Source organism: Mobula hypostoma, chromosome 15 (assembly GCF_963921235.1).
Source record: "Mobula hypostoma chromosome 15, sMobHyp1.1, whole genome shotgun sequence".
In the NCBI taxonomy this organism is placed as follows: domain Eukaryota; kingdom Metazoa; phylum Chordata; class Chondrichthyes; order Myliobatiformes; family Myliobatidae; genus Mobula; species Mobula hypostoma.
In genome coordinates this window covers 76,934,359-76,954,921 of record NC_086111.1, presented here as the reverse complement: position 1 = coordinate 76,954,921, position 20,563 = coordinate 76,934,359, and the positions used below count along the sequence as shown (strand labels likewise).

At 45.3% G+C, this 20,563-nt stretch overlaps 2 protein-coding genes across 4 annotated transcripts in view; one reads left to right on the top strand and one right to left on the bottom strand.

Annotated features, from left to right (window-relative positions):
• The first annotated feature begins 1,755 nt into the window (after nucleotides 1-1,755).
• On the top strand, nucleotides 1,756-20,561 carry LOC134357014 (zinc finger protein 229-like). 2 transcript variants are annotated; one of them, XM_063068324.1, is made up of 4 exons: nucleotides 1,756-1,789; nucleotides 13,266-14,650; nucleotides 16,589-16,686; nucleotides 19,945-20,561. In XM_063068324.1, the coding sequence occupies exons 2-3, from the start codon at nucleotides 13,422-13,424 to the stop codon at nucleotides 16,668-16,670; spliced, it is 1,311 nt and encodes a 436-aa protein (XP_062924394.1). In that variant the 5' UTR covers nucleotides 1,756-1,789; nucleotides 13,266-13,421; the 3' UTR covers nucleotides 16,671-16,686; nucleotides 19,945-20,561. The 2 variants fall into 2 exon arrangements, with proteins under 2 accessions (XP_062924394.1, XP_062924393.1); XM_063068323.1 differs by having other exon boundaries at nucleotides 16,589-20,561.
• The window catches only part of LOC134357016 (zinc finger protein 229-like), a 41,030-nt gene continuing 35,126 nt past the window's right edge, over nucleotides 14,660-20,563 (bottom strand). For both annotated transcript variants that reach the window (XM_063068325.1, XM_063068326.1), the window contains exon 3: nucleotides 14,660-16,802. The gene's annotated coding sequence lies outside the window, so the exon portion shown is untranslated. The remainder of the gene's footprint in view (nucleotides 16,803-20,563) is intronic.

The window sequence follows — 20,563 nt, the reverse complement described above, 5'->3', positions numbered from 1 at the left end:
ACTCATCCAGCCACACACTACCGGCAGTTTATCAATCTCCAACGAAAAAGCCTAATCACCTACTCCTGAGGTTCAATACCATTGCTGACACTGAGTTTACAACCGTCAAATGCATAATAAATGCAAAAACTCTCCAGTCGCAGCCGTGTAAATAAAATGTGATCTTAGCTGGTGTGTGGCGCATGCTCAGAATGCGAAGGAGACGGACAAATTGAGCCAAGTCACAGACTGATGAAGGGTAGGAATGATTCATTCTGATACAGAGAGGGAAGCAGAGAGTTTGATATTGTGTCTGATGCCTGAACTGTGGCTAGTTAGAAGATGAAGTCTTGTTCCTCCAAATTGTTTTGAGCAGTGACAGTGTTTTTTTCAGGAGGCACCATGGAGACTAAAATTAGCTAAGTTGAAATGCTGTCCATCAACCACTGACGTGTTTTGTAAACTTTTAACAGTGTCGGAAAGTCAAAGGATTTGTGTATGGGAATCACAAACACAACAGTACGTTAGTTCCGCTGTATCTCTCAGTTCATCAGCGCTTGAATGCCGCCGATCCTTGAATGTGGAGGTGAAGATGCTGGAGAAGACAGCGCCCCGCTCGCTACAAGAAGAGCCCGAACACGTGTCCATGTCCGTAATCTGATTGGATACATTGCCATGACGTTATTAGCAGTGAGATGTCATTCATTGGCTCTCATTTTGGAAGGGATCCATTTGGCCATTGCAGATACACCAACAGCTTCTCACTGGGAAGCGGCCTTTCGCCTGCTTCATGTGTGCCAAGAGACTCATTCAGTTAACCCAACTTGTGATGCTGCAGTGAGTTCACAATGAATAGAAGCCACATTTCTGTCAAGAGTGAGCAAAGAGTTTTACTCAATCATCCCAGCTGCTGCAACACCAGCAACTTCACATCAGGGAGGAAGTTCAAATCAGCTCTGTGATAAATATTTAACCATCACGGTGACTGAAGGCAGCTGCAGGTTCATGAGGGACTGTTACTGTCAGAATCTGCAGTTCTTGCGGCTGCTCATCACACCCAGAACTGAACCCTGGTCGTTTTGGGTCATTTCCACTCACTTCAAAGGACTGTGCCTCAGACGGCTGGGTTGTTGCAGTGCACCTCTAAAGTCTCCATAGGGCTCCATAAAGAGATTGGGCCTAGAGTTTACGAGATGGAGGAGAAGGAAGAGGAATCAGACCAGCAGGATGTGGCTACAAAAGAAAGATCAGAAACTTTTGGAAACTTGTTGATCGAAAAAAAAAGGTGGTTGATTTCTGCAAAATACTGGTGGAAATCAACAGATCAGGCAGCAAATGTGGAGAGGAATAAATAGACAATATTTAGGCCGAGCCCCTTTGGCATGCCTAGACTGTGTACTCCTCTGTTCAGTTGTTGCCTGAACTGCAGAGTTCCTCCAGCATTTTGTGTGTATGTGTCCACATTTCCAGAAACAGCAGAATCTCTTGTGTTTTGTATCTGCATTTTTAAGAAGGTTCTACTTTGACATTAGACACGCGGAAAGTTTGCTGATATTAAGTGTATTGTTTATGGGAGCTGCTTCCTGCATTAAAAGAGCTGCTGAGTTTTCTACACAAAAAAACTGAGGTATGGACATGGAGCCGGTGCTTGCAGAAACTTTTAATGGCTCCGTGATTACCCAGAAAGCTCTGCGCCAAAATTTTCGCCTCCGCCGAAGCACTGATCGAATGCGCAGGCGTCAGGGCTGCGATGTTGCCGAATACTGCGCATGTGCACAGTACTCAAAAGGCCTCGAAAAATCGCCTCCAGGTAAGACAAGGTTTGTGGGCGAGTATTTTTTCAACACTGACTGCGGGATAATTGTTGTGAGTTCCGTTCGCCGTGACCCGCAATCCCGGGGCAGTCCGACTCTCGTCCCTCTCTCTCTCAGCCCCACGATCCGTACACGGGCCCCGGGGAGCATCCGGCTGACGAGGGAATGGGAACCGATGGATCTCAGACAGAGCTGAGCTCCAGCTGTCTAAATGCAAGGATTGGGAACTCGGAGAAAGGGAACAAAATCTTTTACATCAGCTGTAGAGAAAATCACCTTTGTTCAATCTCCAATCACAAACGAGAAAATCTGCAGATGCTGGAAATCCAAGCAACATACACAAATTGCTGGAGGAACTCAGCATTAGTACTCTTTAACATAGATGCTGCCTGGCCTGCATTTATATGTGTTTTGTGCGTGCATTTTGTGTGTGTTGCTTGTTCTGGACTTTTCTACCCATGAGAGCATGTTGTGACCCATTGTCTCTGGGTATACAAGTAGTTTTCACATCACAAATGTGCCAGACTCCAATGAGACAGATTACTGCCCTTCCCTTCATATTCATTGGCATTGCCATCAATGAGTTCACCACCGTCAGTCACCTGGGAGAGGGTTCAGGAAAAATGTTTCTGTACAATACAGAAACTGGTGTTACCTGTGTGTATTGTGGCAATGCAAAAGTTGCTGGAGAATTTGCAAGTGGGAGGAAGTAGAGTGATATTTGGAAATCTGACTTTTTAAAGCGTTGTTTAGCAAGCAAATGAGATATGGACAGTGTGCAAAAGCGGGAGTGAGAAAATCCTTCACAACCCTCTACAGGCCTGCTATATAGGTTGTGTGAGAGTGCAGATGAACTTGATCAAACCCAGAGGATATCAAAGTTCTTATTAACAGTGATTTGCTAGCTGTTAAAATAAATACCTCTATTTAAAATTCAGTGTGCACATGTTGTTGTCACTGGGTAAAAATTGCACACCACAAGATATTTTGGCAGACATTACAAATTAGACGGGACATTGGTGGGAAGGTGGGGGGACCTCCAGTGTCCTTGATGCCCTCACCTACAAGATGTGCATCCAGCTGCAGCTTGTAACCCTGCACATTAGGGAGTTGGAGCTGGAAATGAATGAATTCCAGATCATCTAGGAGTCGAAGGGAGTGATAGAAATGACATGAAGAGAGGTGAGTTGCACCCAAGGTGCAGGAAACTGGGTGAGAGTCAGGAAGGGGAATGAGGTTAAATAGCCATCGCAGAGTACTCTTGTGGCTATCCCTCACAACAGCAGGTGGATCACTTTAAATACTGTTAGGGGGGATTTCCTAGCAGAGGAATGTCAAAGGGCTGGTAGGGGATTTGTTAGTTAGGGAATCAAAACTAGCAGAGAGCAAATATCCAAGTGGTAAGGCTTGCTAGTGCTAGTGTGTGGTGGGGGTGGGGGGGTGGTTAAACTACAGTTGCAGAGGGGATTGGAGCCAGAATGCCAGAACAGATAGTGGAGAGGGTGAATTGAAATGACTTGTATCCTTAATATACATGAGGAGTAGAAATCTTTTCCATCCAAATGTGTAATGTGTAATTTCTAGTAATTTACAATAAATAGTTAGTACATAGGACAGGCATTAAAACAGAGAAATACAATTGCATCAGTATGAATTAATCAGTCTGATGGCCTGGTGGAAGGAGCTGTCCAGGAGCCTGTTGGTCCTGGCTTTTATGCTGTGGTACCGTTCCCCGGATGGTAGCAGCTGGAACAGTTTGTGGTTGGGGTGACTGAGCTCCCCAATGATCCTTAAGGCCTTTTTACACACCTTTATAAATGTCCTGAATAGTGGAAAGTTCACATCTACAGATGCACTGTGCTGTCCACACCACTCTCTGTAGAGTCCTGCGATTAAGGGAAGTACAGTTTCCATACCAGGCAGTGATGCAGCCAGTCAGGATGCTCTCAATTGTGTCCCTGCAGAAGGATCTTAGGATTTGGGACCGATACCAAACTTCCTCAAGCATCTGAGGTGAAAGAGGCACAAAGCCACGTACCACACAGCCAGTATGTACGGACCACATGAGATCCTCGGTGATGTTTATGCCGAGGAACTTAAAGCTGTTCACTCTCTCAACCCCAGGTGCATTGATGTCAATAGGGGTCAGCCTGTTTCCATTCCTCCTGTAATCAAAAACCAGTTCCCTTGTTTTTGTGACATTGAGGAAGAGGTTGCTTTCTTGACACCCAGACAGATGTTGTTCAGACAAAGTCAGCAATCACAGGGTTGAGCATGGTATGATGAATGTGCTGAGCTGTGTATATGACAATGCAGGAAACATCACAGGAAAGCCAGATGAGCTCAGGGCATGAAATCATGATAGTGTAGCCATTACTGGGACTTGCTTGCACCCAACAGTCTAAGGGATTTAGAGGAACAAATTTGTAGCGAGATCGCAGACCATGCCAAGAAACAAAGGTTGATTCAGTAAGTGATTATAACTTTCCATATATTGACTGGGGCTCCCATACTTAAAAGGACTAGATACGGTAGAGTTTGTCAAATATGCCCTTAATCAGTACATAGAACTCCTGATGTAGAAGTGTGCAATAGCTGTTACGGAATGATCCAGGGCTGGTGACAGAAATTAGTGATCATTGTTACGTACCCCGTAACTGGGTTGCCAAACCAGCAGAAATGGACCACTTAGTTGGAGTCTGGATTACTGGAACTAAGAAAGTTTTATTAAAGAAATAAGTAACACAGTACTCTAATCGTAAGGATATAAATGCAACGGGTTAGCAATGATAAAACACACATGTACACAGAACTAGGATAATAGGATCAATCAAGCTCTATCACAGTCTAGGGGTAAAATGATCAGTCTCAAGTGACGCAGAGTTCAGTTCAGCTCAGTACAGTTCGCAGCAATCGCTGTTGTGCCGTTGGAGAGAGAGAGCGAATGATGATATTCAAATTAGATTCAAACAGACCTTTGATATTCCTCGCAGTTAGCTTTCGGGCGAGTCCTTTTTAATGTATTCTGAGGTCACCGACTGTGACCCCTCCGTTCCAGATACGATCGTTCTTCCGCGGTGAACCCGGCACCCAGGCAAGGGCGGACACACACACCAGGTTCCCGCCGATCGTACCTTTTCACCCTGTGCGTCTATGGTCGGTCCTGCGACCAGACCAACAAACTTCCACCAACTTGTGGGGGCACACCGCACTTCCAGGGTCTCATTATCTCGTGATCTCGTGGTCTCTTGCCTTAGCGAACCTGTTCCTTTTATCCCCCTGCTGGGGTATCGCCTGTCCATCAAACTTCAAAAAGTTCAGGTTCAAAGCAACCGGTCTGTCAATACTCGGAACTGTGTCTCTTTTCGTTAATCTCTCTCGTCTCTCATTAACATTTTGAACGCTTCTCCCTTTGTCTCTCTTATCTCTCTCATCAGTATCAATCTTCTGATAACTTGGTTTTTCGTCACACCCCTACCCTTCAAAGGATTTTTACCGGGGTAAAAATTATAGGCATGAATACATTATTAGATACACACTAATATACAGGGTCATCAGCTATTCGGCTAATACAGAGAACTTTAAGTTGTCAACACCTTGACAGACAGTCAGCAATCACCTTTCCGTTCCTTTTATATGTGTTATTTTGATATCCTCTAAGACCAGGCTCCAACTTAGCAAACCTCATAGTGGCCAAAAACACTAATGAGTTGTGATCAGTGTAACTTCTCAGTGGTTTTCGTCCCGGACAAAGATAACAAGGTTCGTCCCACACCAACTTAGCATTCTTTGGCAAGAGCTTAGTAAGAGGGAGGGTAATATCCACAAAGTTTTTGCAAAACTTCCGATAGTACCCCACCATCCCCAAGAACCTTCTCAGGGCTCCCTTGTCTGTCGGGGTGGGGACTTCAGAGATAGCCCGCACCTTAGCCTGCATCGGTGCCAGCTGCCCCTGTCTTACCACAAATCCCAGATAAGTGATCTTTCCGTGGCTGAATTCACTTTTTGCGAGGTTCACTGTCAGGCTGGCTTCAAACAGCTTTTTAAACAGCTCCTCCCACGTGTCACTCCAGACCACTAAATCACCAATATACGCTTCTGCGCTCTTTAGCCCTTTTGTCACTGAATTAATCATCCTATAGGGGTGTTGCTCACTAGGCTGACCTGATGTGACGACAACACCATGTCCCGGCTCTTTGCATCGCCTCGGGACATCCGGACATACGTGTGCATGCCGTTTAATTAGCTTTATTGGCGGCAGCTCGCTTTGTTCGGGGGTTAAGTGAGAGAACTCATCAGCAAAGCTGGCCAAAACAATAGAGTTCTCCCGTCTGGCCGGCACCACACTTATCTTTTCAAAATGGGTCTTCCCCTTATCAGGTGGCACCCTAGCCTCATTAATTTTCGTGATAACACCTACTAGGTTTGTTCGCCTATCGTGACAAGCTGTTAGCATATCAATAGCCTGTAATTGTGTTAGCTCACGTGTACAATAGTCAAATCTGCGGGCACGGTACGTGGTCTCCATTTCCTCATTAGTACTCCCTCCTTCACGTAATAGCCCACTGGCTCCCTTTTTAATTCTGCTTCAGAGAGAGTTGTCTCCGCCAAAACCATCAGCTCCTCGTCTGGCTCCTGTGCCTGTACAAACTCCTTCCTTGCTAATGATAAGTCTACCTTAACTTCCGTTTCACTACGCAAACAACAGGAATTCTGCAGATGCTGGAAATTCAAGCAACACATATCAAAGTTGCTGGTGAACGCAGCAGGCCAGGCAACATCTCTAGAAAAACGCAAACAACAGGAATTCTGCAGATGCTGGAAAAAACGTAAACAACGTCCTGACGGAGGGTCTCGGCCTGAAACGTCGACCGTACCTCTCCCTAGAGATGCTGCCTGGCCTGCTGCGTTCACCAGCAACTTTGATGTGTGTTCCGTTTCACTACGCTGCTTCTTTTCACTTTCTAACCCCTTCTGACAAAAGGCTGGTAAAAACGTCTCAGCCAAAGCTATATTAGCTTCGGCAGCCTTTCTGGACATGCGCCGAATCACTGCGCAAACGGGATAAACCTGTGAGTCCATGGGCGGGGCCTCAATGCTGGCAGGCTGACTTGTCAATCTTTCTGCTGGGTACACCTCTCCGCCGGCGAGGTCATTACCGAGTAAGACCTCCACGTCTTCCATCGGTAGTTCGGGCCTCACCCCGATCGTGACCGGTCCAGAGACCAAGTCGCTTTTTAGGTGTATCTGGTGCAAAGGTACTGCTTCAGTCCCTTTCCCAATGCCTTTTATCACCCTGACCTCCCCAGTCTGGGTCTCTGAACTAAAGTCTAACACATTCTTTAATATCAATGACTGACAAGCTCCAGTGTCTCTCCAGATCCGCACTGGAACTGGGTTTAACCCCTCCCTCACCGACACCAATCCGGCCGAGATAAACCTCTCGCGCCCTTCCTGAACTTTATCAGACCTCTTCTCCCCTAGCGGTTTGTTAACTAGCTCAATACAGCTAGTCGGAACCGCCGTTTTTCCTTTCCCCGTCTCCTTCTTTGGGGCAAAGCACCTGGACGCAAAGTGTCTGACTTTCCCACAATTATAACATACGACCCCAAGAGACTTCCTACCAAACTGCTCCCGGTCCACCTTATCCTTCTCTCTGGTCCCCGGCTTACTTTCTGACTTTTCTGGTGGACTCTCCCCGCTGTCCTGACTACTCTTCTGGTAGCCTTTACTCGGGGCAAACTTCGTTTTATGTGTCAACGCGTACTCATCCGCTAACTTAGCAGTTGCGGCTAAAGTGTCTGCCTCTTTCTCATCTAGGTAGGGTCTCATACCTTCAGGGACACAACCTTTAAACTGCTCAATTAGGATCAGCTGTAGCAGTCTGTCATAATCCCCATTGACCCCTTTTGAGGCGAACCAACGCTCACAATACACCTGCATCTCACGGGCAAACTCTAAATACATGTGGCCCCACTGCTTCATCGCATTCCGGAACCTCTGCCGGTATGCCTCCGGGAACAACTCATAAATCCTGAGTATGGCCTCTTTCACCACCTCATACCTCTGGGCATCTTCTGCGGACGAAGCCGAGTAAGCTTGTTGGGCTTTTCCTTTAAGTACACTCTGAAGCAAAACAGCCCACTTATCCCTCAGCCAGTCCTGACTTGCAGCAACTTTTTCAAAATGGAGCAAGTACCGATCAACATCGGTCTCCTCAAATGGGGGAACCAGCCTAACCTCTTGGGTCGCCCTGAACCCTCCACCTTGGTTCGGCATGGGCCCCTGTGCTATCATCATCTTTGACTTCTCCAGCTCAAATTCTCTTTCCCTCTGTTTCTCTCTCGCTTCTCGTTCTAACTGCCTGTCCCTCGCTTCTCGCTCCAACTGCCTGTCCCTCTCTTCTCGCTCCAGCTGCTTTACCTGGAACTCATGCTTGAGTCTCAATTTTTCAATCTGCAGCTGTACTGCTTCTCCTTCAGGTTTGCTCATAGATACCACCCCCTGCTCCCCTTGGGGAAACACACCTTTAGATACATAATGCTCTATGATAGCTCTGTGCATCTCCGCTCTCCTCATTGTCAACTTCCCCTTAAAAAGATTCAACCGTTTGGCCACAGCTGCCAATTCTGATTTCCTGGCATCCTCGAATGCCTCCAAGGTCGGCGCCTTTAGAAATTCCTCAATCTCCATTTCTACTGTTTGCCCTTTCTTTCTTTCGGGAATTTTAACCCAATCAATTTACCCCGTCCCAAATTTAGCGTTCAAAATCGCGGACGAGAACCCCACTTATGTTACATACCCCGTAACTGGGTTGCCAAACCAGCAGAAATGGACCACTTAGTTGGAGTCTGGATTACTGGAAATAAGAAAGTTTTATTAAAGAAATAAGTAACACAGTACTCTAATCGTAAGGATATAAATGCAACGGGTTAGCAATGATAAAACACACATGTACACAGAACTAGGATAATAAGAATCAATCAAGCTCTATCGCAGTCTAGGGGTAAAATGATCAGTCTCAAGTGACGCAGAGTTCAGTTCAGCTCAGTACAGTTCGCAGCAATCGCTGTTGTGCCGTTGGAGAGAGAGAGCGAATGATGATATTCAAATCAGATTCAAACAGACCTTTGATGTTCCTTGCAGTTAGCTTTCGGGCGAGTCCTTTTTAATGTCTTCTGAGATCACCGACTGTGACCCCTCCGTTCCAGATACGATCGTTCTTCCGCGGTGAACCCGGCACCCAGGCAAGGGCGGACACACACACCAGGTTCCCGCCGATCGTACCTTTTCACCCTGTGCGTCTATGGTCGGTCCCGCAACCAGACCTTCAAAACTTCCACCAACTTGTGGGGGGACACCGCACTTCCAGGGTCTCGTTATCTCGTGGTCTCTTGCCTTAGCGAACCTGTTCCTTTTATCCCCCTGCTGGGGTATCGCCTGTCCATCAAACTTCAAACAGTTCAGGTTCAAAGCAACCGGTCTGACAATACTCGGAACTGTGTCTCTTTTCGTTAATCTCTCTCGTCTCTCATTAACATTTTGAACGCTTCTCCCTTTTGTCTCTCTTATCTCTCTCAACAGCATCAATCTTCTGATAACTTGGTTTTTCGTCACATCATAATGCCATGAGATTCAAAGTAAATATGGAAAAAGAGAGGTCTGGACCATGGGTTGAGATTCTAAGTTGGAGAAAGGTTAATTTTGATGGTATCAGAAAGGATCTAGAGGAACAAATTTGTAGACAGATTGCAGACTGTGCCAAGAAACAAATGTTGATATAGTAAGTGATTTTAACTTTCCAAGTATTGACTGGGTCTCCCATACTGTAAAAGGTCTAGCTGGGGTAGAGTTTGTCAAATGTGCCCTTAATCAGCACATAGAATTCCCAACGTACAAGTGTGCAATAAGCTATAAGGAAATGATCCAGGGCTGGTGACAGAAATTAGTGTCTGGGAACACTCTGTATCTAGTGATCATAATGCCATGAGATTTTAAGTAAATATGGAAAAGAAGGAGCATTTTAGGTGCTTGAAAGTGTGTACCGAGGGGATGTCAGGGGTGAGTTTTTCCACACACAGAGTGGTGAGTGAGTGGAATGTGCTGCCAGCAGCGGTGGTCGAGGCGGATACAAGAGGGTCTTTTAACAGCCTCTTAGATAGGTACATGGAGCTCAGAAAAATAGACGACTATGTGTTAGGGAAATTCTAGGCAGTTTCTAGAGTAGGTTACATGGTCGGCACAACTTTGTGGCCTGAAGGGTGTGTAATATGTTGTAGATTTCTATGTTCTATGTTAAACAGCGAAACAACATTGGCTGTTCTCCAATCCTCTGGTACCTCCCACATCACCAAGGATGATTCAATTATCTCTGCTAGGGGCCCTGACAACTTCTGCAATTACCTCCCGTAGGGTCCGAGGGAGCACCTTGTCGTGCCCTGGAGATTTATCCACCCTAATCTGCCTCAGAATAGCAAACACCTCCTCTTCTTTAATCTGTACGGGGTCCACGATTTTAATGCTGCTTTTCCACACTCCCATAGACCCATCACCTGAGTAAATAGAGATGAAAAAAATAGCTAAGATCTCCCCCATCTGCTTTGGTTCTACACATGGATTGCCGTTCCGGTCTTCCAGAGGACCAACTTTGTGCCTTGTAATCCTTTTGCTCTTAATCTATCTCTCCTTTTGCTATTAATCTATCTCTAGAATCCCTGAGAATTATCCTTGGTCTTTTCTGTGAGGATAATCTCATGCCTTCTTTTAGCCATCCTGATTTATTCCTTATTTGTTCTCTTGCATTTCTTATACTCCATAAGAACCTACCTGCCTATCCCTGTTGGGCAACTCCGTTTTGTGCTTCACCAGGATCTCAATATCTCTTGAAAACCAAGGTTCCCTACAGTTTCTATCTTTACCTTTTATTCTGACAAGCACATACCTGCATTTTACTTTCAAAATTTCACCTTGAAGGCCTCCCACTTACCAAGCACACTTTTGCCATAAAGCAGCCTGTCCCAATCCACAGTTGCCAGATCCTAGTGTCATAATTCCAGGTGTTGATCCATGCCCTGAACACATCTGCCTTTCCTATACTGCTCCTTGTATTGAAATATACCGGGCTCAGTGTATTCACTGCACCATGCTCAACTTTTTCATTCCTGACTTTGTCGGAGGTCTGAACAACATCTGTCTCCACAACCCCTCCACTATCTGTTCTGTTATTCAGGCTCCCATTCCCCCTGCAACTTTAGTTTAACCCCCCCCCCTTCCCCACCTCCCACCATGCAGCTCCATCACCCCTTTGGCTTTTCATCTCCCAGATCAATAAAAAGGAGGTGCATCCCAGGTACAGGCAAATGGGAACAAATGGGGTACTTATGAAATACAGGAAATTCAAGTGAACACTTATGAAAGAAATAAAAGAAGGCATGAGGTTGCCCCAGCAGACAAGTTGAAGGAGAATCACAGATTGCTCTGCAACGACACCGCTGCCAAGCTGTATCGGCCCTTGCCCTTCCCTTGGACAACACTGATATTTAAATCATCATTAGTGACAGGAGAGGTACTGGAGGATTGGAGGACAGCCAATGTTGCTCCGCTGTTCAAGAAGGGCTCTAAAATAAACTAGGAAATTATACATTGGTGAGTCTGACATCAGTAGTGGGAAAGTTATTGCAATGTGTGTGCAGGAACCGGATATATAAGTATTTGGATCGATGTGGACTGATTAAGGATAGGCAGCATGGCTTTGTGCATGGTAGGTTATGTCTGTCCCATCTTTTAGAGTTTCTCGAGGAAGTTATCAGGAAAGTGGATGAAGGCAAGGCAGTGGATGTTGTCTGCATGGACTTTAGCAGGGCACTTGACAAAGTCTCATATAGGAGGTTGGTCAAGAAGGTTCAGTCACTCAGCATTCAAGATGAGATAGTCAATTGGATGAGACACTGTCTTTGGGAGAAGTCAGAGTGTGGTAGCAGATGGTTGTCTCTCTGACCGGAGGCCTGTGACTAGTGGTGTGCCATAGGGATCAGTGCTGGATCTGTTGTTGTTTGTCATCTATATCAGCAATCTGGATCTTAACATGGTTAGCTGGTTCAGCAAATTTGTGGATGACACCAAGACTGGGGGTGTAGTGGACAGCGAGGAAGACTATCATGGCTTGCAGTGTGATCTGAATTGGCTGGAAAAATGGGTTGAGAAATGGAAAATGGAATTTAATGAAGACAAGTGCGAGGTGTTGCACTTTGGTAGGACCTAGGTCTTGCACAGTGACTGGTAGGGCACTGAGGAGTGTTGTTGAAGTATGGGATCTGGGAAAACAGGTCCATAATTCACTGAAAGTGGTGTCACAGTTCGATAGGGACGGAAAGAAAGATTTTAGCACATTGGCCTTCATAAACCAAAGTACTCAGTACAGGATGTTATGTTGACGTTGTACAAGACGTTGGTGAGGCCTAATTTGGAGTATTGTGTGCAGTTTTGGTCACCAACCTACAGGAAAGATGTAAAAGAGGCTGAAAGAGTTCAGAGAAAATTCGCAAGGATGTTGCCACATCTGGAGGACTTGGGTTATAAGGAAAGATTGAACAGGTCAGGATTTTATTCCTTGGAACATAAAAGATTAGGGGGAGATTTGATGGAGGTATACCACTATTATGAGGGGTATAGGTAGGGTAAATGCAAGCTGGCTTTCACCACTGAGATTGAGTGGGACTACAACCAGAGGCCATGGGTTAAGGGTGAAAGGTGAGATGTTAAGGGGAACATGAGGGGAAACTTCTTCACACAGATGGTCATCCGGATGTGGAATGAGCAGCCAGCACAAGTGGTGCATGCGAGCTCAATTTCAACATTTAAGAGCTTTGTACAGGTACCTGGATGGTAGGGGTATGGGAGTAGAAAGTTTAAATAGTTCAGCACAAACTAGATGGGCCAAAAGGCCTGTGTCTGTGTTGTACTTTTCCATGACAGTGACAAGAACCTTAAATAATACTAACATTCACTCGAATTCCTCTTAACAGCTGTGCGCACCAACCATTCATCTCAGCAGGAATTTTCTACATGGCGTTAAAACTGTGGCACTTTAAGTAATAATATATAAAAGAAAATCCCAGCTGCACGTCAAGAAAGACTATTTGTGTGAAAGTGTTTCAGTTCCTGTGGGGCCAAACACCCATGCTGCTCAACAGGAACAGGGAATAACACCAATGGAGAGAGTCAAACTGAGCCAGGTCACAGATTGGAGATGGCAGAAATGCCCCATTCTTATAGAGACAGGAAGAGCATCAGAGAATTTGATGGTCATTCCAGATACCAGCATTGTGTCCAGTTAGAAGATGATTTCTCTCTCCAACTTGGGTTGAAACTCACTGTAACAGTGTGATGCCAGATCAGACCGTGGCAAATCAAGTGATCTCATCTGAAATGTTGTCCTACATCCATTAATGGATTTTTAAAATCCTTTTACAGGTTAAAGAGGAGAAGGAATTTGTCTCCAGGAAACTCCAATACGGAATCTCCAACACGGCACATCATTTTTGCTGTCTCTTTGTGGATATTCACACCGGGCAGAGGCTGGCTATCTACTGAACTTCTGGGAAAGGATTCACTTGGTCATCTGAAGAAATGGCTCACCTGCAAGTTCACACCGGGGAGCTGCTGTTCACCTGCTCAGACTGTGGGAAGAGATTCACTCGGTCATCCAACCTACAGAGTCACCAGCGAGTTCACACTGGGGAGAGGCCGGTCACCTGCTCAGACTGTGGGAAGGGATTCACTTGCTCATCTAAACTGAAGGTACATCAGCGAGTTCACACTGGAGAGAGGCCGTTCACCTGCTCAGACTGTGGGAAGGGTTTCACTTGCTTATCCCAACTGAATGTACACCAGCGAGTTCACACCGGGGAGAGGCCGTTCACCTGCTCAGAGTGTGGGAAGGGATTCATTCGGTCATCTGACCTGATGGCTCACCAGCGAGTTCATACCGGGGAGCGGCCATTCGCCTGCTCAGTCTGTGGGAAGGGATTCACTTGTTCATCTAAACTGAAGGTACATCAGCGAGTTCACACTGGAGAGAGGCCGTTCACCTGCTTAGACTGTGGGAAGAGATTCACTCAGTCATCCGACCTACAGAGTCACCAGCGAGTTCACACTGGGGAGAGGCCGTTCACCTGCTCAGACTGTGGGAAAGGATTCACTTTGTCATCTCACCTACTGACACACCAGCGAGTTCACTCTGGGGAGTTCACCTGCTCTGAATGTGGGAAGGGATTCACTCAGTCATCCCACCTACAGAGACACCAGTCAGTTCACACTGGGGAGAGGCCATTCACCTGCTCAGACTGTGGGAAAGGATTCACTCAGTCATCCGACCTACAGAATCACCAGCGAGTTCACACTGGGGAGAGGCCGTTCACCTGCTCAGACTGTGGAAAAGGATTCACTCAGTCATCCACCCTACGGAGTCACCAGCGAGTTCACACTGGGGAGAAGCCATTCACCTGTTCAGAATGTGGGAAGGGATTCACTTACTCATCTAAACTGAAGGTACATCAGCGATTTCACACTGGAGAGAGGCCATTCACCTGCTCAGACTGTGGGAAGGGATTCACTCAGTCATCCGACCTACAGAGTCACCAGCGAGTTCACACTGGGGAGAAGCCATTCACTTGCTCCGTCTGTGGGAAGAGATTCACTCATTCATCCAACCTGCAGAGACACCAGCGAGTTCACACTGGGGAGAAGCCGTTCATTTGCTCAGACTGTGGGAAGGGATTCACTCAGTCATCCCACCTACAGAAACACCAGTCAGTTCACACTGAGGAGAGGCCGTTCACCTGCTGTGGATTCAATCGGTAATCTAACCTTGTGACATGCTACTGGGTTCACACTGGGGAGGAATTTTCAATAAGCTGCATGCTGATATTTGTCCATCACCGTTGCTGAATGCAATTTTGAGAGTGACTGTCGGTGCTGAACTCCACAATTATTGCTGCTGCTCACCACACCCAGTTCTGCACCCTGGTCACTGGGCATGGGAGGAGTTTTTTCTGCTGCATATTCACCTTTAATGGGACTGGAGTTTAATATTCTGGATCTGAGACAAATAAATCAGTTCTATTTTAAACTCTGCCTCTGATACTTAGTGAATTTATAACACAACTAGTGTACAGTAGAGAGTCATCTCCGGCCGGCTGGACCTGGCCAGTGATTCTGTTCCACGACAGTCCTGTTAAATCCTCCCCTGTTGTTCACCTCTTGCTTTCCCTGTGGTGATGGGTTCCAAACAGTCACCACTCTGTGGGTGAAGAGGTTTCCCTTGAATTATCTGCAGACTGAAGAAGTGGAGCTGACTGCAGTTCTGTCTGAGATGTTCATCACCCCTGAAATCTCTGGGCTGAGGAAGAATGACATTGGTAGTTAACCTCTTTATTCAGGGCTCATTTCCACATTATGGGTCATTTCTCTGCTTTTAAAGGGTTGTTAGAAAACACCACTGCTCTCTAAAGACTGAAAGCAGAATGGGAAAGCATTGGTTGGATGTTCAATGGAGCAGGGTCAGAAACCAGAGGCGGGTCTGCACAAGGCAGACTTTGGGGCTGAGGACGATGGTCGGAGTAAGAACGTATGATGAGGAGAAGGGAATCAGCAGCGGGGCATGGCAACAAATGACAGAGTAGCAACATTTGGAAGCTGATTGACAGAGAAAATCTTTCGGTTGTCTGACTGATGACACAAACAATACCTGTAGTGAGGTGCTCCACTGGTCGAGGAACGTGTGTGTTGGGAATGGTTTATCTATTGAGGGGGTTGTTCCTGTTGTTTATCCTGTAATATTATATCTGGATGGTTATTATGGATTGTCCTATCTGAAATAATGTATTATAATATAATTTTTAAGATTTTGACTCTAAAACTGGATCAGGCTTGAATTTATGGTGCCTTTATGAAGTGATGGAGGTCATTCATGAGTTTGTAATTTAAACCAAGATTTCGGTGAATGATATTTGCCACTTGATTGTACCTGTGTAAGTGATCAGATTGAGTTAAACTGCTGCAGGATCCTGGAATGTGTTGGATTGTGTCTGGTTTCTCTTGGCATTTTCTGCATTTATTGCCCTGTTTGTTTGTACTGTGTATATTTTTGATTTTTTTCTTCCTTTTTGTTAACCACTTTGTCCTGTATTTCTGGGAAGAGGTCTCCAACTCTCAGTCAGGTGCTCGATGCTTCCTTGTCACCATCTCGTCTGCTCAGATCATTGGGATGTCTCCCATGGAGGGTCATACTCATTCCACTGGTTAATGTTTTCTTCCATGGTGATGATTCATTTTTCTGAGTTAGCCTCTCATTTAAGTTTTCTGGTCTGTATTTTTTATCACAATTGCATATACACACATGGAGTGTTGAATCCTGTTCAGTTTTGATGAAAATATATACTTAGAAGTTTTATCTGACTGTTGTGTGATTTTTTTTTTCATGTGTGTTATTTCTCTTCCTCCTTCTGTCCAAGGTGGTGTTAATCTAAGTGGGTCTCAGTGTAAATAGTTTTTTTCTAAAGTTGTCGTTTCGGTTCTTATTTATCTTTGTAAATTTTACTGATTGAAATGGGACCAAGATACTTCCATAAAAAAAAAGTTAATGCCGGTTTTGATGAAAGTGTTTATTACCCTTGTTGTATTTGTTAACTATTGAGCTCTGTTTGGCAGGTCTTTTTAAGCCTTGAACTAAATTTTTTCAAATGTTTTCCCTATTTTGCACTACTTTCTATTTTCTTTGCTTGTTGATATTCCAGATACGTGGGTATCCAGAGTCCCGACGAAGGGTCTTGGCCTGAAATGTTGATTCCCATCCATAGATGCTGCCTGACATGCTGAGCTGCTCCAGCACTTTGTGTGTAGTTCTCTAGATTTCTAGCATCTGCAGGTCCTCTTGTTTCCCAGATACTTACTCTATATGTTTCTTGAGAGAACAAGCCAAGAACAAGCTGGTGGTGGGGTTGTGTGGCTCTGTTGGTAAAATATTAAATAAAATCATTAGAAAGAGGTGGCATAGGGTTGGAAGGTGTAGAATCTGTGGGTAGGATTAAGGAACAGCAAATTTAAAATAAAAATCCCTGATGGGAATTGTATAGAGACCACCAAACAGTAGTAAGTATGTGGTCCACAAATTACAATGGGAGATACAAAATGCCTGCCAAAAGGGCAGTAGTCATGGGGGATTGTCATGCAGGTGATTGGGAAAATTAGGATGGTGTTGGTCTCAAAAGGAGGAATTCCAAGAATGCCTGCAAAATGCTTTTTTAGAGCAGCTCGTGGTTGAGCCCACTTGGGGATCAGCTATTCTGGATTGGGTGTTGTAATGAACCAGAATTAATTCGGTCACTTAAGTTTAAAGAACCCTTCGGGACAAGTGATCTTAATCTGATCAAATTCACCCTGACAATAGAGAAGGAGAAGCTAAAGTCAGATGTGGAATAAAGAGAATTAGAGAGGCATGAGAGTAGAATTAGTCAAAATTGATTTGAAAGGAACACGGGCAGGGATGAAAACAGAGTAGCAATGGCTGGAATTTCTGGAAGCAATTCAGAAGGCACAGGATATACACATCACAAAGAGGAAGTAGTATTCTGAAGGTAAGGTCACAAAACCGTGTCTGATAAGAGAAACTAAAGACAACATAAAAACCAAAGAGAGGGCATATTGCAAAAATTACCAGCAAGTTAGAGGATTGGGAAGCTTTTAAAAACCAACAGAATGCAACTAAAATAATTAAGAAGGAAAGGATGGAATACATAGGTGAGCTAGCCAGTAATATTAAAGAGGATACAAAATTTTTCTTCAGGTACGTATAGTAAAAGAGAGGCGGAAGTGGATATCAAACCACTGAAAAATGGTGCTGGAGAGGTAGTAATGGGGTGGGGGTGCAAGTTGATGGCAGATGAACAGAATAAGTATTGTACATCACTCTTATCTGTCGAAGACACTGGCAGGAATATGGAATTCCCAGATGTCAGTGGTCAGAATGTGTAAAGTTACATTATTCGGGAGAAGGTTCTTGGGAAACAAAGATGGTCTGAAGGTAAGCAGGTCACCTGGACCAGATGGTGTACACCCCAGAGATCTGAAAGTGGTGGCTGAAGAAATGTGGAGGCATTAGCAATACTCTTTTGAGAATCGTTAAGGAAATTATATCCTAAGAAGTTTTTTCCTTCACTACTCCCTCTCTCTCAGTTTCACCTATCACCTACAACTTCTTCCACCCCTTTCACCCCCACACTTCTTGCTCTGATGTCTCATCTTTTTTTTCCCAGTCCTGATGAAGGGTCTCGGCCTGAAACATCGACTGTTTACTATTTCCCATGTAAGTAGCAGTATAAGACCATAAGACATAGGAGTAGAATTAGGCCATTCAGCCCATCGAGTCTGCTCCGCTGTTCTATCATGTCTGATCCCGGTTCTCACTCAACCCCATGCACCTGCCTCCTTGGCATATCCTGTAATGCCCTGACTGATCAGCAAACGATTAGCTTCTGCCTTAAATGTACCCACAGACTTGGCCTCCATCGCCGTCTGTGTCAGAGAATTCCACAGATTCACTGCTCTCTGACTAAATAAAATCCTCCTTAACTACTCTAAAATGTTGCTCCTCAGTGTTGAGGCTGTGCCTCCTGTTATGGCTACCCCCACCATACGAAAAGTCCTCTCCTCATCCATACTATCTAGACCTTTCCACCTTCGGTGGGTTTCAGTGAGATTTACCCCCCCCCCCACCACCCACATTTATTAAACATAGGTCAGTGCAGGAGTACAGACCCAAGGCTGGCAAACACTCCTCATATCTTAACCCCTTCATTCCCGGATCATCTTCTTGAACATCCTCTGAACTCTCTCCAATGACAACACACATTTTCTAGGGTAAGGACATGTTCAGCACAGCTTTGTGGGCTGAAGGGCCTGTATTGTGTTGCAGGTTTTCCATGTTTCTAAGGTGCTGCACGTGAAGCTGCTTAACAAGGTCACAGGAAAGATACTAGTATGGATAGAAGATTGGCTGACTGACAAGGGAGAAAGAGTCAGAATAATGTGGAGAATTCTGTTTTGCTGTCGGTACTAATGGTGCTCCATAGGGGTCAGTATTGAGACAGCATCTTTTCATGTTAAATCTGAATGATATGGATGATGGAATTGATACCTTGGTGATGAACTTTGCAGTTGATACAATGATAAGTACGGTACAGGTAGTTCAGAGCAAAGCGGCAGTCTGCAGGACTTCGATAGGTTTGGAGAACAGGCAACGAAGTAGCATATGAAATGCAGTGTATGTAAGTATACACTGGTAGAAGGAATAAGGGCGTAGAAAAAAAAAGTAAATGAGAGAAAATTAAAAAATAAGAGGTGCATAGGTACTTGTGAGTCCTTGAGCAGGAGACCCTAAAGGTTTGCTTGCAGATTGAGTTGATTAAGGATGACAACTGTAATGTTAGCATATAAGAGCAAGGATGTGACACTGTAGCTTTATAACGCATTGGTCAGATCACTCTTGGTGTATTGTGAGCAGTTTCCGACCTCCAATCTGAGAAGAAGATGTGCTCGTATTGGAGCAGGTCCGGAGAAGGTGCACAAGAATGATTCCAGGAATGAAAGGGTTAACATATGAGGAGCATTAGATGGCTTTTACCCTGTACTCGCTGGTCTAGAAGAAAGAGAGGGGATCTCATTGAAACCTATTAAATATTGAAGGGCCTCGAGAGAGTGGTTATGAAGACGATGCACCCTATACTGTGAGTCTGGGACCAGAAGCCACGGCCTCAATATATAGGGCATCCACTGAGAGCAGAGATAAGGAAGAATTTCTTTAGTCAGGGAGTGATATACCTTTGGAATTCATTGCCACGGACGGAGTAGAGGCCAAGTCATTGAGTGTATTTTAAATGGATGTCCAAAGATCATGGGAGGAAAGCAGGAGAGTGGAGAGAGATAACCAATTGGACATGAAGGAATGACGGAGCAGGAGCAGATTCGATTGGCTGAGTGGCCTCTGTCTCATATCTCATGGCTCATGGCCTGAAGAAGAGGCCAGTGAGGTTGCATTAGAGTTAGGGTATCCACACCTGGATTATTGTATTCAATTTTGTTCATTTTGCTACAGGAGAGAGGACGTCAAACTGGAATGAGTGCAGGGGAGATTTACGAGAATGGTGCCGGTACTCGAGGAACTGAGTTCTGGAGAGAGGTTGGGCAGGTTGGGACTTCACACCTTGAAGTGCAGGAGATTGAGGCTGACCTTATGCAGGTGTTCCAAACCATGAGTGTACAGAAATATGGAATGTGTGCAGTCCTTTTCCCCACTTTTGTGGAATCAACAAACAGAGGGCACCGGTTTAAGGTGAGAGAGGATTGATTTAATAGGGATCCCAGGGGAAAATTATTAATCTACTCTCCCTTCCGGCTCATTGTTTAACTAACTCGATGAGTGCACTCTCAGGTTGGAGGAGCAACACCTCATATTACATCCGGGTAGTTTACAACCCGAAGGCATGAACATCGAGATCTTTAACTTCTACCTCCACCTCTTCTTTTCATCAACCCACACACCCGTCTCCTCCATTCTGTCTCCCCACTTCTCTCTTCTCCACTGCGGATCGTCTCCCTCTGGTTCCTCTTTTACCTCCTTTTTTCCCGTTGTCCACTCCCCTATCCTATCAGATTCCTTCTTTTCAGCCCTTTGCATTTTCCACCTACCACCTCGCAGTGTCTCACTTCATCTC